The 24,924-nt window shown below is 48.7% G+C and overlaps 1 protein-coding gene across 5 annotated transcripts in view; it reads right to left on the bottom strand.

The window, feature by feature from the left end:
* LOC123770737 (uncharacterized) overlaps positions 1 to 24,924 on the bottom strand; it is a 120,355-nt gene that overhangs the window by 47,467 nt on the left and 47,964 nt on the right. For all 5 annotated transcript variants that reach the window (XR_011223056.1, XM_069305876.1, XM_069305874.1 and 2 more), the window contains exon 2: positions 23,781 to 23,960. Coding sequence is in view for 3 of the 5 variants with exons in the window: in XM_069305874.1 (XP_069161975.1) it covers positions 23,781 to 23,960 (180 nt within the window). In the remaining 2 variants the exon portion in view is untranslated. The remainder of the gene's footprint in view (positions 1 to 23,780; positions 23,961 to 24,924) is intronic.

Genomic DNA, 24,924 nt, shown 5'->3' with positions numbered 1-24,924 from the left:
ACGGACTCCACGTTGGAACGTTGGAGCTGCATACACCAAAACTGGTCTGATATATGTAGTATTCAAGGAAGCTAGGCGCGTGCGTGTGTGTGTGTGTGTGTGTACTCACCTATATGTACTCACCTATATGTGCTTGCAGGATCGAGCATTGACTCTTGGATCCCGCCTTTCTAGCTATCGGTTGTTTACAGCAATGACTCCTGTCCCATTTCCCTATCATACCTAGTTTTAAAAGTATGAATAGTATTTGCTTCCTGTGTGTGTGTGTGTGTGTGTGTGTGTGTGTGTGTGTGTGTGCCTGTGTGCGTGCGTGCGTGAGTGCGTGCGTGCGTGCATGTATGCGTGTGTGTACACACGGCAAAAATTACCATTAATCAGAACCACTTCCTCACCTGCTGTGAGCCCTCAGCCCCGTCTTGGTTATGGTTGAGATATAAGGACCTTCATGCCTCCTAGGGGCACCTCTCTCTCTCTCTCTCTCTCCACACCACTTACATTCACACCCAACACAGCTGCTCTGAACATCAGACCTGTATGCCTGCTACACTGTGCTTCTTCCGGCATCGAGACTTCCTTCACCTGATGCCTGAAAGAGGGAATTATCAAGGGGGAAAGCGCCAAGCCATGACGACTATATAGCACTGGGAAGGAGGTCAGGATTAGGATTTGGGATGGGACGGTGAGGAGGAATGGTGCCCAAACACTTAAGACAGTCGGGATTGATTGATAAAGATTAAGCCACCCAAGAGGTGGCACGGGCATGAATAGCCCGTAAGTGGTGGCCCTGTTGAGCCATTACCAGTATCAAGAACTGATACTGGAGATCTGTGGAGGTGCGACTGCACCCTGCGTGACGGGAGATGTCTCCCGTTGACAGTCGGGGATTGAACGCCGACCTGCATGAAGCGAGACCGTCGCCTGAAAGAACACACGTTCTTTAACTTGGGTCTAGGAACATTCAGAACGTTCTCAGTAGCAGCGACCGCGAGCAGTAGACATCAAGTATGATGGTGGAGGTGACCACTTTAGTGAGTGTGCGTGTATGCACGCAACTTTCTCGCCCAGAGAGGACGTTCAAGGACTCACGCCAAATACCTTTTGATGAACGTTTTCACACAAGGATCCGCGGCCAACCGAAGAGTGGCTTCTTGAGGTTATCTTGAGATGATTTCGGGGCTTAGCGTCCCCGCGGCCCGGTCCTCGACCAGGCCTCCTTTTCGTTACACGCCCCCCTCCCTCCTGGAAGCAGCCCGTAGCAGCTGTCTAACTCCCAGGTACCTATTTACTGCTAGGTAACAGGGGCATCAGGGTGAAAGAAACATTTTGGCCATTTGTCTCCGCCTCCACCGGGAATCGAACCCGGAACCTCAGGACTACGAATCCGAAGCGCTGTCCACCCAGCTGTCAGGCGCAGCTGAACACATTATTGCAACCAGTCACTCTGTATACTGACCGTCGAGCTACTAAAGAAGACTTTTTGTGACGAATTCAAAAGTAGTTTTGAAGTTTATCAGACGAAGGAAAATGAACTAAAGTAGTATGTGAATAACATTGGTTTTCCGTTGTCGGGGACACGAAGCCTGTACTTAGGCTTATTGAGGGACTCTCAATAAGCCTAAGTACGTAGACTTATTGACTAAGTAAGCCTAAGTAAGAGAGAGGATTAGAGAACCTCTCCTTAGGCCCTCTAATGACCTTCCGCATGATCCAATCCACAACAGTTGCCTAACTCCTGGGCACATCTTTACTGCTAGGTGAACAGCGGCATCAGATGAAAGGAGACGTGTCCAAACGTCTCTGTTCTACCGCAACAATCGAACATATGATTCTTGCGGTAGAACGGATAGTCTACCACAACAATCTGTATACAAGCGTCTATGTTTTATAGATACACAGACTCTTCATATTGAGGTCACGCTCGAGGTCAAATGACGGCCGCGTCTGTTTCATGTTCACTGCGTCAGATGCGCGTACCGACCTTTCTCGGTGGCTTGAGCACTAAAGGTCACCGACTTGCAGTACGCAGTTCGATGTTTGTTATGTGATATAACAGTAGTCACCGTTGCTAAGCCCTTGCAAGAGCTCGTTCATTTGTGACGCTGTAAACAGCATGTACGAGGAATTTATATACATGTAAAATGCTTCCATGTTAGAGTCTATGAAAACCCAGCGGGTTTTCTTCCTTTTGGGGAGTGTTGTACATGCTGTTATGGCATTATGTCCACTCACAGGATGAGTGGCGCTGCCCAATACTGTCACTATGGCGGTGTGTCCACTCACAGGATGAGTGGCGCTGCCCAATACTGTCACTATGGCGGTGTGTCCACTCACAGGATGAGTGGCGCTGCCCAATACTGTCACTATGGCGGTGTGTCCACTCACAGGATGAGTGACGCTGCCCAATACTGTCACTATGGCGGTGTGTCCACTCACAGGGTGAGTGGCGCTGCCCAATACTGTCACTATGGCATTATGTCCACTCACAGGATGAGTGACGCTGCCCAATACTGTCACTATGGCGGTGTGTCCACTCACAGGATGAGTGGCGCTGCCCAATACTGTCACTATGGCGGTGTGTCCACTCACAGGATGAGTGACGCTGCCCAATACTGTCACTATGGCGGTGTGTCCACTCACAGGGTGAGTGGCGCTGCCCAATACTGTCACTATGGCGGTGTGTCCACTCACAGGATGAGTGACGCTGCCCAATACTGTCACTATGGCGGTGTGTCCACTCACAGGATGAGTGGCGCTGCCCAATACTGTCACTATGGCGGTGTGTCCACTCACAGGATGAGTGGCGCTGCCCAATACTGTCACTATGGCGGTGTGTCCACTCACAGGATGAGTGACGCTGCCCAATACTGTCACTATGGCGGCGTGTCCACTCACAGGATGAGTGGCGCTGCCCAATACTGTCACTATGGCGGCGTGTCCACTCACAGGATGAGTGGCGCTGCCTAATACTGTCACTATGGCGGCGTGTCCACTCACAGGATGAGTGGCGCTGCCCAATACTGTCACTATGGCGGCGTGTCCACTCACAGGATGAGTGGCGCTGCCCAATACTGTCACTATGGCGGCGTGTCCACTCACAGGATGAGTGGCGCTGCCCAATACTGTCACTATGGCGGCGTGTCCACTCACAGGATGAGTGGCGCTGCCCAATACTGTCACTATGGCGGCGTGTCCACTCACAGGATGAGTGGCGCTGCCCAATACTGTCACTATGGCGGCGTGTCCACTCACAGGATGAGTGGCGCTGCCCAATACTGTCACTATGGCGGCGTGTCCACTCACAGGATGAGTGGCGCTGCCCAATACTGTCACTATGGCGGCGTGTCCACTCACAGGATGAGTGGCGCTGCCCAATACTGTCACTATGGCGGCGTGTCCACTCACAGGATGAGTGGCGCTGCCCAATACTGTCACTATGGCGGCGTGTCCACTCACAGGATGAGTGGCGCTGCCCAATACTGTCACTATGGCGGCGTGTCCACTCACAGGATGAGTGGCGCTGCCCAATACTGTCACTATGGCGGCGTGTCCACTCACAGGATGAGTGGCGCTGCCCAATACTGTCACTATGGCGGCGTGTCCACTCACAGGATGAGTGGCGCTGCCCAATACTGTCACTATGGCGGCGTGTCCACTCACAGGATGAGTGGCGCTGCCCAATACTGTCACTATGGCGGCGTGTCCACTCACAGGATGAGTGGCGCTGCCCAATACTGTCACTATGGCGGCGTGTCCACTCACAGGATGAGTGGCGCTGCCCAATACTGTCACTATGGCGGCGTGTCCACTCACAGGATGAGTGGCGCTGCCCAATACTGTCACTATGGCGGCGTGTCCACTCACAGGATGAGTGGCGCTGCCCAATACTGTCACTATGGCGGCGTGTCCACTCACAGGATGAGTGGCGCTGCCCAATACTGTCACTATGGCGGTGTGTCCACTCACAGGATGAGTGGCGCTGCCCAATACTGTCACTATGGCGGCGTGTCCACTCACAGGATGAGTGGCGCTGCCCAATACTGTCACTATGGCGGCGTGTCCACTCACAGGATGAGTGGCGCTGCCCAATACTGTCACTATGGCGGCGTGTCCACTCACAGGATGAGTGGCGCTGCCCAATACTGTCACTATGGCGGTGTGTCCACTCACAGGATGAGTGGCGCTGCCCAATACTGTCACTATGGCGGCGTGTCCACTCACAGGATGAGTGGCGCTGCCCAATACTGTCACTATGGCGGCGTGTCCACTCACAGGATGAGTGGCGCTGCCCAATACTGTCACTATGGCGGCGTGTCCACTCACAGGATGAGTGGCGCTGCAATACTGTCACTATGGCGGCGTGTCCACTCACAGGATGAGTGGCGCTGCCCAATACTGTCACTATGGCGGTGTGTCCACTCACAGGATGAGTGGCGCTGCCCAATAAACTCGCCCCTCGGGGCCAAATCTTAATCTGTGTACTACAAACTGTGTAGATGAGCGTGAGCCTCGGGGGAGGCGGGGAAGGTTAGTGTTGTTCTTGTAAAGAGCGCAGTTTACGAGTCAGAGGAGCCGGTCTAACGGTCTCCTAGACGGGTTGTTTGCACAGGTGTAGGAAGCCCCAGAAGCGAGTTGTTTGCCTAAGTGGTTTGCACATTGTGTAGCAAGCTGTTAGATCTATAGACCCGGATTATTTATACAGATGCACAGGCCGTTCATATGACTAGGAAATTAATTTTGATATCTATATTTTCTAAAAAGTTAAATATATATACTCAGCCTTAGCCAAATTAAACCTATCCTAACCTCCCTAGGCCTAATACACGATATCTGAGACCTAATATAGTACATATGTGTACTATACTAGGCCTAGGAATATTTAAGATTGTGTTTTAGCTTCATTTATTTTTAAAAGCATTCCTTACTAGTCAGTATACTACTATCTAAAAGCTAAGAACGTACTAATTCTGACTATTGACGACCGTCATAATAGGTATTACGTAAACATGAGGATGGGTTGATATATTTCATTCCCTAGAACCATTGCCGCCTTGAACCACAGATCACACAAGCAGCGTTACCTCCACCAGCACCCACACCAAGGAAGCATTCCTGAGACACCTATCTGCTCTCCAACTGGAATTTCATGCTTGCCCTGTGTGTGGGGGGGGGGGGGTTGCCATTTTGGCATTCCCCAGGGAAAGCATAAAGTGCCCCACCTGCCATACGCCATCGAAGCCAGAGGTGCAGAATGTGTTCATATTTTGCGTGAACACCCCGAGCCCCTTAAGTCAACACAGGCTCAACCAACCAATTAACTTTGAGCAACTGTTGAATAACCGCATAATAATAACAGCATAAATTACCAAGCAATTTACAAGCAACGCAGTCAATTACAGAAGTGAAATGTTTACAACAATTGGGCAGGTCGCGTACTGGGGGGGGGGGGGGGGGGAGGGGGAGGGGGAGGGGGGGGGGAGAGAGAGAGAGAGAGAGAGAGAGAGAGAGAGAGAGAGAGAGAGAGAGAGAGAGAGAGAGAGAGAGAGAGAGAGAGAGAGAGAGAGAGAGAGAGAGAGAGAGAGAGAGAGAGAGAGAGAGAGAGAGAGAGAGAGAGAGAGAGAGAGAGAGAGAGAGAGAGAGAGAGAGAGAGAGAGAGAGAGAGAGAGAGAGAGAGAGAGAGAGAGAGAGAGAGAGAGAGAGAGAGAGAGAGAGAGAGAGAGAGAGAGAGAGAGAGAGAGAGAGAGAGAGAGAGAGAGAGAGAGAGAGAGAGAGAGAGAGAGAGAGAGAGAGAGAGAGAGAGAGAGAGAGAGAGAGAGAGAGAGAGAGAGAGAGAGAGAGAGAGAGAGAGAGAGAGAGAGAGAGAGAGAGAGAGAGAGAGAGAGAGAGAGAGAGAGAGAGAGAGAGAGAGAGAGAGAGAGAGAGAGAGAGAGAGAGAGAGAGAGAGAGAGAGAGAGAGAGAGAGAGAGAGAGAGAGAGAGAGAGAGAGAGAGAGAGAGAGAGAGAGAGAGAGAGAGAGAGAGAGAGAGAGAGAGAGAGAGAGAGAGAGAGAGAGAGAGAGAGAGAGAGAGAGAGAGAGAGAGAGAGAGAGAGAGAGAGAGAGAGAGAGAGAGAGAGAGAGAGAGAGAGAGAGAGAGAGAGAGAGAGAGAGAGAGAGAGAGAGAGAGAGAGAGAGAGAGAGAGAGAGAGAGAGAGAGAGAGAGAGAGAGAGAGAGAGAGAGAGAGAGAGAGAGAGAGAGAGAGAGAGAGAGAGAGAGAGAGAGAGAGAGAGAGAGAGAGAGAGAGAGAGAGAGAGAGAGAGAGAGAGAGAGAGAGAGAGAGAGAGAGAGAGAGAGAGAGAGAGAGAGAGAGAGAGAGAGAGAGAGAGAGAGAGAGAGAGAGAGAGAGAGAGAGAGAGAGAGAGAGAGAGAGAGAGAGAGTGCGAGTGCCTCTCGAGTCAACACATTAACACTAGTAAGTGAGTGTGTCTGAAACAATAACCCGCACCCGGCCACCTTCCCCTCACCACCTGCTGGAAGGAACCCGAAAATGTGCTCACACCAGGGTGTAGGGGCGTCACAGACACTACACCAGGGTGTAGGGGCGTCACAGACACTACACCAGGGTGTAGGGGCGTCACAGACACTACACCAGGGTGTAGGGGCGTCACAGACACTACACCAGGGTGTAGAGACGTCACACACACACTACACCAGGGTGTAGAGACGTCACACACACACTACACCAGGGTGTAGGGGCGTCACACACACACTACACCAGGGTGTAGGGGCGTCACAGACACTACACCAGGGTGTAGGGGCGTCACAGACACACTACACCAGGGTGTAGGGGCGTCACAGACACTACACCAGGGTGTAGGGGCGTCACACACACTACACCAGGGTGTAGGGGCGTCACAGACACTACACCAGGGTGTAGGGGCGTCACAGACACTACACCAGGGTGTAGGGGCGTCAAAGACACTACACCAGGGTGTAGGGGCGTCACACACACCACACCAGGGTGTAGGGGCGTCACACACACACTACACCAGGGTGTAGAGACGTCACACACACACTACACCAGGGTGTAGGGGCGTCACAGACACTACACCAGGGTGTAGGGGCGTCACAGACACTACACCAGGGTGTAGGGGCGTCACAGACACTACACCAGGGTGTAGGGGCGTCACAGACACCACACCAGGGTGTAGGGGCGTCACAGACACTACACCAGGGTGTAGAGACGTCACACACACTACACCAGGGTGTAGGGGCGTCACGGACACTACACCAGGGTGTAGAGACGTCACACACACTACACCAGGGTGTAGGGGCGTCACACACACTACACCAGGGTGTAGAGACGTCACACACACTACACCGGGGTGTAGAGACGTCACACACACACTACACCAGGGTGTAGAGACGTCACACACACACTACACCAGGGTGTAGAGACGTCACACACACACTACACCAGGGTGTAGGGGCGTCACACACACACTACACCAGGGTGTAGGGGCGTCACACACACTACACCAGGGTGTAGAGACGTCACACACACTACACCAGGGTGTAGGGGCGTCACACACACTACACCAGGGTGTAGAGACGTCACACACACTACACCAGGATGTAGGGACGTCACACACACACCACACCAGGGTGTAGGGGCGTCACACACACTACACCAGGGTGTAGGGGCGTCACACACACACCACACCAGGGTGTAGGGGCGTCACACACACTACACCAGGGTGTAGGGGCGTCACACACACACCACACCAGGGTGTAGGGGCGTCACACACACACCACACCAGGGTGTAGGGGCGTCACACACACTACACCAGGGTGTAGGGGCGTCACACACACACTACACCAGGGTGTAGAGACGTCACACACACACCACACCAGGGTGTAGGGGCGTCACACACACACCACACCAGGGTGTAGGGGCGTCACAGACACTACACCAGGGTGTAGGGGCGTCACACACACCACACCAGGGTGTAGGGGCGTCACAGACACTACACCAGGGTGTAGGGGCGTCACACACACCACACCAGGGTGTAGGGGCGTCACACACACACCACACCAGGGTGTAGGGGCGTCACAGACACTACACCAGGGTGTAGGGGCGTCACACACACCACACCAGGGTGTAGGGGCGTCACACACACCACACCAGGGTGTAGGGGCGTCACAGACACTACACCAGGGTGTAGGGGCGTCACACACACCACACCAGGGTGTAGGGGCGTCACACACACCACACCAGGGTGTAGGGGCGTCACACATACCACACCAGGGTGTAGGGGCGTCACACACACTACACCAGGGTGTAGGGGCGTCACACATACCACACCAGGGTGTAGGGGCGTCACACACACACCACACCAGGGTGTAGGGGCGTCACACACACACCACACCAGGGTGTAGGGGCGTCACACACACACCACACCAGGGTGTAGGGGCGTCACACACACACCACACCAGGGTGTAGGGGCGTCACACACACACCACACCAGGGTGTAGGGGCGTCACACACACACCACACCAGGGTGTAGAGACGTCACACACACACCACACCAGGGTGTAGGGGCGTCACACACACCACACCAGGGTGTAGGGGCGTCACACACACACCACACCAGGGTGTAGGGGCGTCACACACACACCACACCAGGGTGTAGGGGCGTCACACACACACCACACCAGGGTGTAGAGACGTCACACACACACCACACCAGGGTGTAGGGGCGTCACACACACCACACCAGGGTGTAGGGGCGTCACACACACACCACACCAGGGTGTAGGGGCGTCACACACACACCACACCAGGGTGTAGGGGCGTCACACACACACCACACCAGGGTGTAGGGGCGTCACACACACCACACCAGGGTGTAGGGGCGTCACACACACACCACACCAGGGTGTAGGGGCGTCACACACACACTACACCAGGGTGTAGGGGCGTCACACACACTACACCAGGGTGTAGGGGCGTCACACACACACCACACCAGGGTATAAGTTTCTAAAACAACAAACTAATAAACAAAATCCAGACTAAGCCACCATGACTGACGCGCAGATATCATAAATGAACACGTACATACGTGATGAATTCAAGCCCCTGGTTTAGAGGATCTGGTTCATTGGCTTTCCTTATGTTTCCAGCAATTAACACCCCCTTCCCACCTGGTCAGGTCTCACCCCCGTGCACACAGGTGCTGTGTGTGTTGGAGCAACACTTCCTGCTCGCTCACAGCTGAAGCTACAAAGTGTTTACTAATCGAGTTTTACCGATATTCTCCGATTGTTGCCCCTTTTTATATACACCTGTGTTTGTTTACTGTGTGGACCTACACCTGTGTTTGTTGACTAACTTACATTTATTTGTTCACTTATCAACAAAATTATTTGTTTTAGCTTTAAGCAGTGAAAATGGAAACGTGAGTGAGTAGGAGCATGTGTATTCACCTAGTTGTGCTTGCGAGGGTTGAGCTCTGGCTCTTTCGCCCCGCCTCTCAACTGTCAATCAACTGATTTTTTTTTCACACACACCCAGGAAGTAGTTCGTAACAGCTGCCTAACTCCCAGGTACCCATTTACTGCTAGGTAGCAGTGGCATCAGGGTGAAAGAAACTCTGCCCATCTGTTTCCGCCTGCGCCGGGACTAGAACCCCGGTCCACAGGATTACGTATCCAGTGTGCTGTCCACTCAGCCATCAGCGCCCTCATGTGTGTGTATGAGTGCGTGCGTGAGTGTCCATCTCCCCTCACACCACCTCTCTCATCAACCCGTTCTCGCACTTTCGTACAGTCAATATTGACTTATTAAATAAGTGCATATGTGACATACTAATTGTGAATATTTTAGTTTACCTTGAAAAGCTTCATAGAAAACACCGACCTTACCTAACCTTCTTAGTATGTTAAGATAAGCATCTTATTGCTTCGTAATTACACTTATTACTTAACCTATTATAGGTATAGGTTAAGTAATAACCTATTATAGGTATAGGTTAAGTAATAATTGTAATTACGAAGCAATAAGATGCTTATCTTAACATACTAAGAAGGTTAGGTAAAGTCGGTGTTTTCTATGAAGCTTTTCAAGGTAAACTAAAATATTCACAATAAATTAGTATGTCACATATGCACTTATTTAATAAGTCAATATTGACTGTAAGAAAATGCGAGAACGGGTTGCCCTCATACACTCACAGTCCTCATGACCTAAACAGCTGAGGTGAGGCAGCAGTGACGCTGGGTCGTCTGGTCTGGTCGACAAACCCAGGTATTATCGCCACTATTTACCTGGAGAAGGTTCCCATAGTTCTTCTGTTACTTAAGCCACGACTGGTGATAACTTGATCCAACAGGCTGTTACTTGCAGCGGCCCACAGGCTCACTCATTCCGCCCTTCTCTTCACTGATCTCATCCTCCGTTCTTATCCATCATATTTGTCCTCCTCTCTTTCCATTTTACTTTTCTTGTCTCTTGTTTATATTTCTTGCTACATCTTTTGTTTTTCCTTCTAGCTTTACCCTCCTCCCTCTACTCCATCTCTCACCTTTCCCCCCCCCTTTTCCTTCTCCCTTTCCTCCCTCTCTCTCTGACCTCAAGCCGCGGGAAATGCGTATATAAAGCGTCAAGACATATTACGCTTCTCTGCGTCGCTGGACTTGACTGTGTGTGGGGCAGTGGGCGTTTTCCTCAAATTATTTTTTAATGTGTTGTAATAATCCATTCCTTGAGGTGTGGGGGTCGGTGGGGGGGGGGGGGGGGGGGGGAGTGGGGGGGGGGGTCGATACAGCTGTACGTACTGGTACAGTTTTTTTTCATCTTGTACATCAACAGTACAACAAATTGGTATAGCCGTGAAGAGGGGTAGGTCGGCGTCTTGGGGGGTGGGGTGGGGGGGCGGAGAAGGTGCGTGTCAGTAGCAAAATACTGTATAATTTCCACCACAGACGCGGCCATTTACAACGCTAACCAACGGACCTACACCGGCTGCCACACTAAACACAAGCAGTTATAATTACACCACATCGGTGCATAACTGTTGCTTTACAAAAGCAAATCTTGTGTAGAAGTCCAGTATACCAAGTGTCCCAGTTTTTCAGGTAACATGTACAGAGTCTTGCGAACACTGCTAGGGAATAAAATATGTTAATATCCCAGGTACACTCTGGTCAATAAAATAATGATCATAGAGTTCTTGCCTTATTAGTTCCATATAAAAACGTCTCCTCACTGTATTCATCATAATGTTTCTAGAGCTTTCTAGGCCTTTGTACATTTGTTAGGTCTAAGATTTTCACCTGATATTCGTTTCAGTTTTCTGTTAATAAAACACCTGTATTAATATTCCGCTACTGGTCTGTCGCAGGCTGTCTTTGCAAGCATGGCAACAGTATCGTGCTTTGAGTTTCCAACATGCTAATGCATTAAAACTAAATTACGAATCTATTTTCTTTGACAACTAAATATTCATTGTTTAGTTGTCAAAGCTGTCATGACATTCCTTCATAGGCAAGGTAGACCAGACCACACACTAGAAGGTGAAGGGACGACGACGTTTCGGTCCGTCCTGGACCATTTTCGAGTCGACTTCTCAAGTCGATCATTCACAATCGACTTGAGAATGGTCCAGGACGGACCGAAACGTCGTCGTCCCTTCACCTTCTAGTGTGTGGTCTGGTCAACATATTTCAGCCACGTTATTGTGACTCATCATCTGCATAGACTTGCAAGTTAGGTTGAGTTGGTCTAGTCCACTCGCTGACATTTCATTGCTGTATGAACGAAACGGAAGATTACACTCAGAGATCACAATAGCGTGATGCATCAAATGAACAAATCCACAAGGGCCGTGACGAGGGTTCGAACCTACGTTTTGTTTCAATATATTTATTAAATTCGTATTCAACACAACTTGGTTGGAAGGGGGGGGGGGGGCGGAGTGAGAATTGTGGTGAGACGGAGCATTGTGGGTGTGTGTGGAGTGGGGGTTGGGGTGGGTGTGTGTGGAGTGGGGGTTGGGGTGGGGGTGTGGGGGAGCAGTGTGGGGTGAAGTAGTGTGGGGTGTAGCAATATGTGGGGAGGGGGGGGGGGTCGGTCAGCGTGTGGGGGCGCAGTTCCCACCTGTTCCTTAGAGCGGCCCACTGATGGTGTGGACACACCTGGCCTTCCGCGTGTCGTGTGTGTGTGTGTGCACGCGTGTGAGTGAGTGAGTGAGTGAGTGAGTGAGTGAGTGAGTGAGTGAGTGAGTGAGTGAGTGAAAGAGGTGGGATAGGACGAATGGAAAGAGTGAATGGAAAACGGGATAGGACGAGAGAGAGAGAGAGAGAGAGAGAGAGAGAGAGAGAGAGAGAGAGAGAGAGAGAGAGAGAGAGAGAGAGAGAGAGAGAGAGAGAGAGAAACAGACAGAGAGAGAGAGAATATAACCGCCATGATAACAACAACTTAACCACAAACCTTCCATCACGATAACACATTTCAATCGGCGACAATATGATAACTACCGAGACTATCGTAAACTGCGGTTGGCAAGCCGAGAGTGACGCGATCACCATCTTCACATCGTTCTAAGACCAATGACGTGAGTAGTTTCTCATCATCAAACAATCAGACTTTAATACCGAACCCAAGAATTACCTTTCCAGCTCACCGCGAATAACCCACTAACCTCTCTAGGCTTGTTAGCGTCTTTAACTTTTATAGTGGTGGTCGTGGTGGTGTGTGGTAGTGGTGTGTGGTGGTGGTGGTCGTGGTGGTGGTGGTCGTGGTGTAGGGGGGGGGGGAGACCACACGTAATAGGTAAGCACCTGTCGTCTGATAACCACTCGTTAACGACCAGGAAGTCATTAGGTAGCTCTTAGCGGCGTCTTGAATGAAAGAATATTAACACACAACAGGAATATTTTACTGAAGGTTCAAGATAGTCTATATTATGACTGAGTTGTGTGTAGTGATTACACACACACACACACACACACACACACACACACACACACACACACACACACACACACACACACACACACACACACACACACACACACTGGTGGCTGAGTGGACAGCACGCTGGGCACGTAATCCTGTGAACCGGGGTTCGATTCCCGGTGCCAGCGGAAACAAAATTGGCAGAGTTCCTTTCACCCTGATGCCCCTGTTATCTAACAGTAAATAGGTACCTGGGAATTAGACAGCTGTTACAGGCTGCTTCCTGAGGGTATGTGAGAAAAAACAAATAATAATAAAACAGTTAGTAGTTAGTAACAGTTGATTCATTGACAGTTGAGAGGCGGGCCTGAAGAACGGAACTCAACCCCCGCAAGCTCAACTAGGTGAAAACAACTAGGTGAATACACACCTAGCTAGCTAAGTACCACTAGGCGTGTACACATACATCAGTGTAACAGTAGGCCAAGCAGCTGTGTATCAGAAAAAAGTGTAAGTCTAAGCAAAGATTCTCCCGCGACGATAAAGTCGACACTTGTATATTAAAAAACTCAATTGGTAACAATCTCCAAAATAACCATAATTATGCATGCATCATGTATTTGAATAAAGGTAATTGAAGTGCGCCAGGTAATTGTCTTTTAACATACTAACCTAAAAAAAAAATATTTACATCAAATTTCAGTTATCAAAAGAGAGTTGATAAGACGTTTCAGTATCACAATTAAAGACTTAAGAAATCTCATGGCCAAGAGATACTGATATTAAACAAATCCACAAGGGCCGTGATGAGGGTTCGAACCTACGCCCAGGATGATCCTTATCTTCATATTTGCACTAGTAACCAAGTGATATAACGCTTAACGAGAGCGGTTGAGTGCACCCAGCCTCGTCCCCTTGACCTTGGCGAGGGAGCTAATGGTTCCTAATTGGCCTCCGGGTTGTTGGACGCCGGGTTTGGGAAGGACGGAAATGGAAGGGGTGGATGGGAGGGGAATTACGGCCATCTTGTCTCCACACAGGGAGGAGGAAAAGGGAGTAATGATAGTCAATAACACGAATTGGTTTGTTGACTGGCTGATTGACTGACTCATTCTCACACTAATCAAAAATATGAATCTCACTCAAGTAATCGAGTAGACACACTTGAATCAGCATGAACCACAGAGCGTGACATTCCTATGTAGACGATGTCACAATATCGTGGCTGAAGATGTCACAATATCGAGGCTGAAGACATGACGGCCAAACCGTACACTAGAAGGTGAAAAAACGACGACGTTTCGATCTGTTCTGGACCGAACGACTTGACAATAGTCCAAGACGGACCGAAACGTCATTTCTTCATCTTCTGGCGTGAAGTTTGGCCATCAGAGACATCCCTCCCCCTCTCCTCCCCCACAAAAGACAAATGTAGTATTCATCCAATTTTCCTCACCTCGTTGTCCACCGATTTTCCCACGATCAATAAAAACCCAATTCCCCTTCTGTTTGGTGTAACGTATTACCAAATATTCATATTTTTATACGAGAACGATGCCTCAAAGTTTCCGTGTTAGAACACATACAGGTTTTAAACTTATCAGACGTTTTATCTTTATTTAATCACTGAATGAGTCCATATAACGTGTGAATGGAGCAACGTGGAAATACGAGATATTTAAATAAGTTCCTTGTTGTTCGTGACAGAGATTTAATAAAAGGAGTATGTTAGGGTTGGCACCATATACAGTGTGTGTGTGTGTGTGTGTGTGTGTGTGTGTGTGTGTGTGTGTGTGTGTGTGTGTGTGTGTGTGTGTGTGTGTGTGTGCGCGTGTGTGCGCGTGTGTGTGCGTGTGTGTGCGTGTGTGTGTGTGTGTGTATGTGTGTGTGTGTGTGTGTGTGTGTGTGTGTGCGTGTGTGTGTGTGTGTGTACTGACCTAGTTGTACTGACCTAGTTGTGTCTGCAGGATTGAGCATTGACTCTTGGATCCCGCCTTTCGAGCATCGGTTGTTTACAGCAATGACTCCTGTCCCATTTCCCTATCATACCTGGTTTTAAAATTATGAATAGTATTTGCTTCCACAACCTGTTCCTGAAGTGCATTCCATTTCCCCACTACTCTCACGCTAAAAGAAAACTTCCTAACATCTCTGTGACTCATCTGAGTTTCAAGCTTCCATCCATGTCCTCTCGTTCTGTTACTATTCCGTGTGAACATTTCGTCTATGTCCACTCTGTCAATCCCTCTGAGTATCTTATACGTTCCTATCATGTCCCCCCTCTCCCTTCTTCTTTCTAGTGTCGTAAGGCACAGTTCCCTCAGGCGCTCCTCATACCCCATCCCTCGTAGCTCTGGGACGAGTCTCGTTGCAAACCTCTGAACCTTTTCCAGTTTCATTATATGCTTCTTCAGATGGGGACTCCATGATGAGGCGGCATACTCTAAGACTGGCCTTACGTAGGCAGTGTAAAGCGCCCTAAATGCCTCCTTACTTAGGTTTCTGAATGATGTTCTAACTTTTGCCAGTGTAGAGTACGCTGCTGTCGTTATCCTATTTATATGTGCCTCAGAAGATAGATTAGGTGTTACGTCCACCCCCAGGTCTCTTTCACGCGTCGTTACAGGTAGGCTGTGTGTGTGTGTGTGTGTGTGTGTGTGTGTGTGTGTGTGTGTGTGTATAATCGGTGCCCAAGTTGGAAGGTTTTTCAGATCTGTTATAAAATATCGAGTTTTACACAGATAGATACAAATGTGTCCACGTTCTAATTTCCCTCTCATTGTCTACCTTCTTCCTTGCCTAGCTATCTGCCTCCCTATCTACCTACCTTATTCCATAGCTGCTTAGTACCTCAAACTACTATCACTACCCATGCCGAGTGCTTCAAATATCTAATACTCCAGAGTGAAACTATTTTTCCTGCAGGGTGCTTTCACTCAGTGCTATATCGTCGTAATGGCTTGGTGCTTTCTCCTGGTAATTACTGTACCTTTCACTCAAACAATACTGATAGTTATATAACAGATGTTCACACACACACACACACACACACACACACACACACACACACACACACACACACACACACACACACACACACACACAGTAGTAGTAGACCAAAGAGCCAAAGCTCAACCCCCGCAAGCACAAATAGGTGAGAGTACACACACACACACACACACACACACACACACACACACACACACACACACATACACACACACGCACATACAATCATTGCTGACTCACATATGTACTATAATCAGTGTTCACACCGCAGCAGCAGCTGCATGTACTTCATTACCCACGAGAGTAACTCATAACCCATGATAAGACCATTTAATAAAAAAGAATACAGTTAATTCAAGTATATTTCCCAATAGAAATGTCAAGCAGGCGCGTAAACAGGAGGACGAGCAGGAGGACGAGCAGAAGGAGGCGGGGGAAGAGTGTGAGAGAACGCCGAGCACACGCCATAGAGGTCAACTAACAGTTCAGCGACGCGCCAGCAGGAGACTTCAACGCCGTCAGCAGTAGCAATCCCACCCTCCGCCCGCCAGCCCACCTCCCCGCTAGTGTTTGACCCACTAGTTCCTCCCAGAGACTACCTCCAGTGCCTGGAGGGCCAAGGGAGTTCCTCCCAGAGACTACCTCGAGGGCCTGGAGGGACAAGGGAGTTCCTCCCAGAGACTACCTCCAGTGCCTGGAGGGCCAAGGGAGTTCCTCCCAGAGACTACCTCCAGTGCCTAGAGGGACAAGGGAGTTCCTCCCAGAGACTACCTCCAGTGCCTGGAGGGCCAAGGGAGTTCCTCCCAGAGACTACCTCCAGTGCCTGGAGGGCCAAGGGAGTTCCTCCCAGAGACTACCTCGAGGGCCTGGAGGGACAAGGGAGTTCCTCCCAGAGACTACCTCCAGTGCCTGGAGGGCCAAGGGAGTTCCTCCCAGAGACTACCTCCAGTGCCTGGAGGGACAAGGGAGTTCCTCCCAGAGACTACCTCCAGTGCCTGGAGGGCCAAGGGAGTTCCTCCCAGAGACTACCTCGAGGGCCTGGAGGGACAAGGGAGTTCCTCCCAGAGACTACCTCCAGTGCCTGGAGGGCCAAGGGAGTTCCTCCCAGAGACTACCTCCAGTGCCTGGAGGGACAAGGGAGTTCCTCCCAGAGACTACCTCCAGTGCCTGGAGGGACAAGGGAGTTCCTCCCAGAGACTACCTCCAGTGCCTGGAGGGACAAGGGAGTTCCTCCCAGAGACTACCTCCAGTGCCTGGAGGGACAAGGGAGTTCCTCCCAGAGACTACCTCCAGTGCCTGGAGGGACAAGGGAGTTCCTCCCAGAGACTACCTCCAGAGACTACCTCGAGGGCCAAGGGAGAGAGAGTTGGCGCCTGCTGCTGGGAGGCTTGTGGCCGTGAAAATGGATTGACAGGGTGTGGTGGTTGGTTCGAACTCGTTCGAAAAATGATATTTTTATGATGTTTTAGCTTTTAAAATAGTTTGTTCGGTTATTATGCGTCTCATATCCAATCCGTGTGCGTAAGACCGATTGGAAAGTTAATAATAAATTATTTTTGCTAGCCGATTAGACAGATATTATTGAAAACTCGTTTGTTTCTTAACATTGGAAAGACTAAACGAAGTTCTAAATAGTTTTCAATTACTATTGTGTATATCAATTACTATTACTATCGTTTTATTACTATTATTGGTTACTAATAATTGAAGGAAAAAAAATTGTATCTTTTACTCTTTTGCAAAAATATTTAATATAGCAAAAGTAAATGCTACGAATTTTGTTTACACACACACACATTATATATATATATATATATATATATATATATATATATATATATATATATATATATATATATATATATAACGATGACGTACTGGAAGGAAGTGTGGGGGGTGTGGGGGAGAGAGGTGGTTGGAGAGAGGGGGGGGGGGGTTAATGGGGGGTCAGGGTCAATAACGGGGGCACTGTGCCTGTCATCTACAGCCGTCACCTCCCGCCAAGTCATCACAGAGCATCACCATTTCCCACGGCCTCATCATCATCATCTCCGTCACCATCACTTCACACCGTAGCGGCACAGGCACCATGACCTCCTCACCAGTCCAGTCATCACCGCAGAGTAACAAGGCATAGATCACCATCGCCCATTAAACTCGTGACCCGGTTAACGAGCGTCACCATCCACGTACAGCTCACCATTCAACAATCCAATCACCAATGATTCAATTGTACTCTGAAAAAGGCGTCGTCACTACTCGTCATGCTGACTATACTGATCCACCTCTATTTCTACGTACAGGTATCTATATCTATCTCTCTCTCTGTCTGTCCCCCTATGTCTACGTACATGTATCTATATCTATCTCTCTGTCTGTTACCCCCTTCCACCACCACACGAAACCTATCACAAAGGAAGTAAAGCTAGCCGCTACCCGCCATTACTATCTGTACCCTTCGGACAAGCAAACCAGTCGTTGGTGCAGTATTCAGCCAGGGATCACACGCCTCGTTAACAGTAACGAAGTCTCCCTGGTTTAACGACCTCGTAAACACGCTCGAGACCAGCTACCTGGCGCCCCACGACACACACACCTCTTCTGCACCTGTTCTCCAGCTCCACATACCTAACACACTTACATATTTTAAGTAATTAGCGAGTCTAAAGTGCAAGGTGGCGCCAGTGTTGTGCCTTGTAGCTTGGGGGGGGGGGGGGCAGTGCCTGAAGCTGTCGGTGAATGGTGTACCGTGTACCGTTGTGGCTTATGGTACAGGTGTACTCGTCTAGTTGTGCTTGCGGGGGTCTTGCTTTAGTCCCGCCTCTAAACTGTCAATCAATCAACTGTTACTAACCACTAACTAATTTTTTTTACACACACACACACACACACACACACACACACACACACACACACACACACACACACACACACACACACACACACACACACACACACACACACACACACACTTTATTGGGATGACTACTTCAGAGAAAGCAAAATAATAAGGGATATTTTAGTTATCATTGTTAAACGTATCTTTCCAGAGACAACTGGGCATGCTTCTGCTGGAGTTACTGGATCAGCCTGGCTGTGATGGCTATGTGGGAAGACAAGCATCTTCGAAGAACATTCAATCACCAAGGGTACCCTGGTCCTAAGCCAAAATGCGGGAAGAGAACAACTCTAGAAATCCTAAAGAGGTAATCAACACTAACGAGACCCATACGGCGGGACCCGGTCTTTGCTTCCCCTAAAGAGTGCAAGACCCCGTGGCTCTGGCGCAAGGGCTAGTGCCTTCCTAGCAGGGGCTAGTGCCTTCCTAGCAGGGGCTAGTGCCTTCCTAGCAGGGGCTAGAGCCTTCCTAGCAGGGGCTAGTGCCTTCCTAGCAGGGGCTAGAGCCTTCCTAGCAGGGGCTAGTTCCTTCCTAGCAGGGGGGCTAGTTCCTTCCTAGCAGGGGGGCTAGTGTCTTCCTAGTAGGGGGCTAGTTCCTTCCTAGCAGGGGCTCCCGCACTCCACTCTCTTCCCCCTTCCCCAAGCTGGGCAGCAACCTAATACAAACATTCAGAATTCTGTTTAACTTCAAGTAACTAATTGAGCCCGTCATTAATCTTGCCTCAATACGCGTTCAGGAACCGTCTCGTCGTGCCTCCTGCAGCTCCCTTCATTTATATATTGACAAGACGACCATACAACTCTGGAAACGACTTGTCGTTCACCTGGGAATGGATTAGAACGCCACAGCTGCCGAGCAAGCCATCATTCCCTGCCATTAAGGAGCACAAACACGCTCATCACCACTCGAGCGACTCAGCCCGACGTGCGAGTTGAGTTTTAAATTGATTTTCAGCTATTGGTCAAACATAGGTACCGAGGTGTCGCCAGCGTCTCGGAGCATGGGAACAGAGGTTACTCATAGTTCTAGACTATGTTGTGGCTAATGTATATGTGGTAGTTGGTCAGTAGACTATTGTGGTGAACTTAACTACCCTCCTGAGGTCGATAAGCATTAAGCCCAACATCAAAATCTTACAGATCTTACAGATAGCAAAGATTAAATATATTTGCACTTAAACCTTCCATTGGCACATGAGAGATTGACCACGTGTGTTTTGTATTATTTGTTAATTCTTGGCTTGTTTTGACAGAGAGAAAGAGACAGACACACGAAGAGACACAGCATTAATAAGTTCAAATTTACGTTCCGACTTGTCACCAAATATTACAAAAATAAAAGACAAAAACGTTAACAAGTTACATGTTGTTTACTAGGATAAAAAAAAGGTACAAAAAGTGCGACATCCATAACATAAAATATAATAGCAAAGGCTACCAATACTCAGGTGAGCCAGATCTACGAGGACCACCACTGTTACCGTTGAGATCTACGAGGACCACCACCAGTACTGGTGAGATCTACGAGGAACACCACCAGTACTGGTGAGATCTACGAGGACCACCACCAGTACTGGTGAGATCTACGAGGACCACCACCAGTACTGGTGAGATCTACGAGTACCACCACCAGTACTGGTGAGATCTACGAGGACCACCACCAGTACTGGTGAGATCTACGAGGACCACCACCAGTACTGGTGAGATCTACGAGGACCACCACCAGTACTGGTGAGATCTACGAGGACCACCACCAGTACTGGAGAGATCTACGAGGACCACCACCATTACTAGTGAGATCTACGAGTACCACCACCAGTACTGGTGAGATCTACGAGTACCACCACCAGTACTGGTGAGATCTACGAGGACCACCACCATTACTAGTGAGATCTACGAGTACCACCACCATTACTAGTGAGATCTACGAGGACCACGACAATTGCCAGAGCGACATATCTACTAGAACCACCAGCATTAGTTGTTAGCGGCACTAACAACTAACCACCAAGCCAGGCGACGTAACCCCCCCCCCCCCATATAATAACACCTCCACCACTGACAATATTGTTACAATGACCTCATCTGGTACATAAGAAGTGTCAAATCTAGTCAAGTTTTTACGGGAACCTTATTTGCCAGAACGTCTTGTCGAAAATGGCGGAACATGAGTATATTTTAGCCGCGCATTTATATTTATGATGGCATCGTACTCGCACCGCACGAGACGATTTTCATGCGAAAAACGATAGCAGGAGAATGATAGCGGTGTTCCAGAGGCTGACTTCCATTGCTTGAGTGTCCACCTGCCTATCCCTACCTGTCCTCTTGGACACCTGCCTCGCCCCACCTGTCCTCTTGGACACCTGCCTCGCCCCCATCTTCGCTAACCAACAAATACTCCATCTAAAAGCTCTCTCTCGGTCGGTAATACTATGAGACAACAATAGCTTGGCAGCAAGGGCAAACATTCAACCATGTGCATAATTTGGTGCGAGCGATCGCGCCTCACAATATCCTCTTGGAGAGGTTGGAATGGCATTAATGCTTCTTGCAGGTCAGTGTTCGATCCCCCAACGGTCCAAGTGGTTAGGCAACGTTCCTTCACTCAGTCTGCATATCCAAGTGGCTTGTCCTCATAGCCCAGCACCGGTGTGGTGCTAGTTCAATGTGCTGCCGACCCTTATCACCCTCTACTGCCTTTCCTCATCTCTCAGTCTCCCTCTTTCTCCCTGTTTGAGTTATTTCTTCCACTTCCATGTACTCCCGACATCCCTCTCTACCTCGTTCTCTTTCTACCTCACTATTTCTCTACCTCTCTCAGCCTCCACCTCTCTCTCTCTTTCTCTCAGTCTCCACCTCTCTCACTTCCTCTGTATCTGTATCCCTCTATCCATGTATCTTCCTCTCCATATTTCTCCATTTATCTGTATTCTCCCTCTAGCTCTGTGTCTGAGAAGTGTGAATGACGAGAAGTAAAGTGAATATTAATTAATAAAGACAAGGAAAGTGACAAAAAAGTCAAGAATAGCAGAGAGGCGGAATCCGTGAAGGTAGAAATTATATGTGGAATAAAATAAATAGACACACGAGAAACTAAATAAGTGGAGTTGAAGATTAAGACCAGAGGAGAAGGAAGAGGGGGACGAGGAGGAGGAGGAGGAAGGAGTAGGAGAAGGAAGGAGGAGGAGGAGGAGGCAGCTGTCTCCTACCTCAGCCTGGGTGGGCTGCCTCTCATCCCAGCTTCTCCCGCTAGTCATACTGGGGGTCAGTACTACGACAACCCACATTATAAAGCAAAGCTCAAAACCCAGCTCTTCCTTAGCATACTTCGTCCTTAAGGGGGAAGGGAGGTAATGACCCCGGTCTTACAAGGAAGCCGACCATCTCCTCCGCAGGAATCAGGGTCATGTCCCCCCCGACGGTGAAGACTATTGTACAAGCTTTACATTGACTTTGAAAACATTAATAATCCTTATAAAAACCCTTCGTGAGATTATAATTACGGTTTTTTATATCTTAATATAAACTCAATATACACAGTGGTCTGTGTACACACCTAGATGTGCTGGCAGGGTTGGGTGTTAGCTCCAGGACCCGTCTTTCGAACACTTTGAAGGTTAATGTAATCGGTTCTTCGGTTTTTCTGATATGTTTAAAATCGTGTATCAAGTTAGCTTCAACTACTTCCTCGGCTAACCTATTCTAGTTATTTACAATTCTATCATTGACTCATTCGTGTGGTTCTGATGTTCCTGGTTTTGAACACCGATTGTCTATTTTGTTAAGTTTTCCTAGGATCTTAAATGTCGTTAACATGTCCGGCTGAATACTCCTCTTCGTTCATTGTTGTGTGTGTGTGTGTGTGTGTGTGTGTGTGTGTGTGTGTGTGTGTGTGTGTGTGTGTGTGTGTGTTTACTAGTTGTGTTTTTGCGGGGGTTGAGCTTTGCTCTTTCGGCCCGCCTCTCAACTGTCAATCAACTGTTTACTAACTACTTTTTTTTTTTTTTTTTTTTTCTCCCCACACCACACACACACCCCTCAGGAAGCAGCCCGTGACAGCTGACTAACTCCCAGGTACCTATTTACTGCTAGGTAACAGGGGCACTTAGGGTGAAAGAAACTTTGCCCATTTGTTTCTGCCTCGTGCGGGAATCGAACCCGCGCCACAGAATTACGAGTCCTGCGCGCTATCCACCAGGCTACGAGGCCCCTACGCTACGAGGCTGTGTGTGTGTGTGTGTGTGTGTGTGTGTGTGTGTGTGTGTGTGTGTGTGTGTGTGTGTGTGTGTGTGTGTGTGTGTGTGTGTGTAATTACCTAAGTGTAATTACCTAAGTGTAGTTACAGGATGAGAGCTACGCTCGTGGTGTCCCGTCTTCCCAGCACTCTTCGTCATATAACCATATAACATATATATATATATATATATATATATATATATATATATATATATATATATATATATATATATATATATAACATAACATATTGTCATATAACACACACACAGTGTGTGTGTGTGTGTGTGTGTGTGTGTGTGTGTGTGTGTGTGTGTGTGTGTGTGTGTGTGTGTGTGTGTGTGTGTGTGTGTGTGTGTGTGTGTGACCATATGTGCTATAGACACATGGTGCTATATACACATGGTGTTATATACACATGGTGCTATACACACATATGTTGCTTTACACACGTGTTATACACACATAGTGCTATACACAGATGATGGTATACACACGTACTAAACACACTTTCTAGCTCAACTATGCCAGCTTCCTGGTACCAGGGGTCACGCGTGACGGAGTCAAAACAGTGTGGCCAGGACAACAGCGCCCTCCCCCCCCCCCCACCTGGAGCCATCCGTGACAAATCCCCCTCAACCGTTTCTTAACCAAACACGCGACCAATCACAGCCACAACAACCAGAAGTGCCACTCACCACAAAAGGGGATGCCGGCAGGGGTCCAGGTGCCATTCTCGGAGCAGATTTTGCGGGCAGGCCCCAAGAGTTCGAACCCCCGGTCGCAGGAGTAGGTAGCAATGGTGTTGGTGTCGAGTTTGGTGTCTGAGAAGGCGACGGAGGAGTGGGCGGGCGCCCCTGGGAAGCCGCAGCACCAGCCTGAAGGAGGAAGACATCGAGGTTTACTATAGATTCTCACTTCAATACACAACTATTGTCAACAAATTGGAAGGCAATAGGATTACATATTTTTCCCCATTTAACGGTTGTATTATAATTTTTACTGCTTGTAGGAGTATGATAACCGTTGTGTTGATCAATTGTTATTGTAATACTTATATTACTAAGCATTTATATTTATCATTATATTTATAACGATAAATTATAAATATATAATTTTATATATAGTGATAAGAGGAGAGGGGGAGAATATATTTATCCCCCTCTCCTCTTCACTCCCATCTCCCCCACACTGTTCTCTCCCTCCTTACTTTAATCTCCCTACCCTCCCTATCTTCCCTCTTCTTTTCCCCTTCTCCCTCTCTCTTGCCTATCTGGCCTCCAACCTTGAACAGACTTTTTCATTTATATATATATATATATATATATATATATATATATATATATATATATATATATATATATATATATATATACACACCACTTATATATAAGGGGGTATCCCGCTACAACCAGGTCTCTCCCCCCCCCCTTTTTTCATCCTTAACTCCTCTTCACCCTATCTCCCCTATCCCCCTCTTTCTCCTTTCCCCCCTCTTTACTTCCTCTTCTCTCTGAAGACTGATTATTAAGAATTATTGAACAACTGCATGGGTGTCTTATATATCATTACGGAACACTAACAATTCTAGGGAAAACACACCAAATATTTCAAACTTGACGCCATGAAAATCACATGTGGAGGTCTGTATAAATGCTAATATTTCTTAAGGTATTTACCTAAGGTCGACCCGGACCAGCCTATGTCCGTCCCGTACTTCTCACCATTCCTCCTGCAAAGTTGGGTTAGTCTAGCTTCAAGCGTCTGGTCTCCAACCTTGTATACATAAACACACTAACTCTCTCTCTCTCTCTCTCTCTTATAGACATTGAAGTCAATTTC

Source organism: Procambarus clarkii, chromosome 56, assembly GCF_040958095.1.
Source record: "Procambarus clarkii isolate CNS0578487 chromosome 56, FALCON_Pclarkii_2.0, whole genome shotgun sequence".
In the NCBI taxonomy this organism is placed as follows: Eukaryota; Metazoa; Arthropoda; class Malacostraca; order Decapoda; family Cambaridae; genus Procambarus; species Procambarus clarkii.
This window is presented reverse-complemented; position numbering and strand designations above follow the sequence as displayed.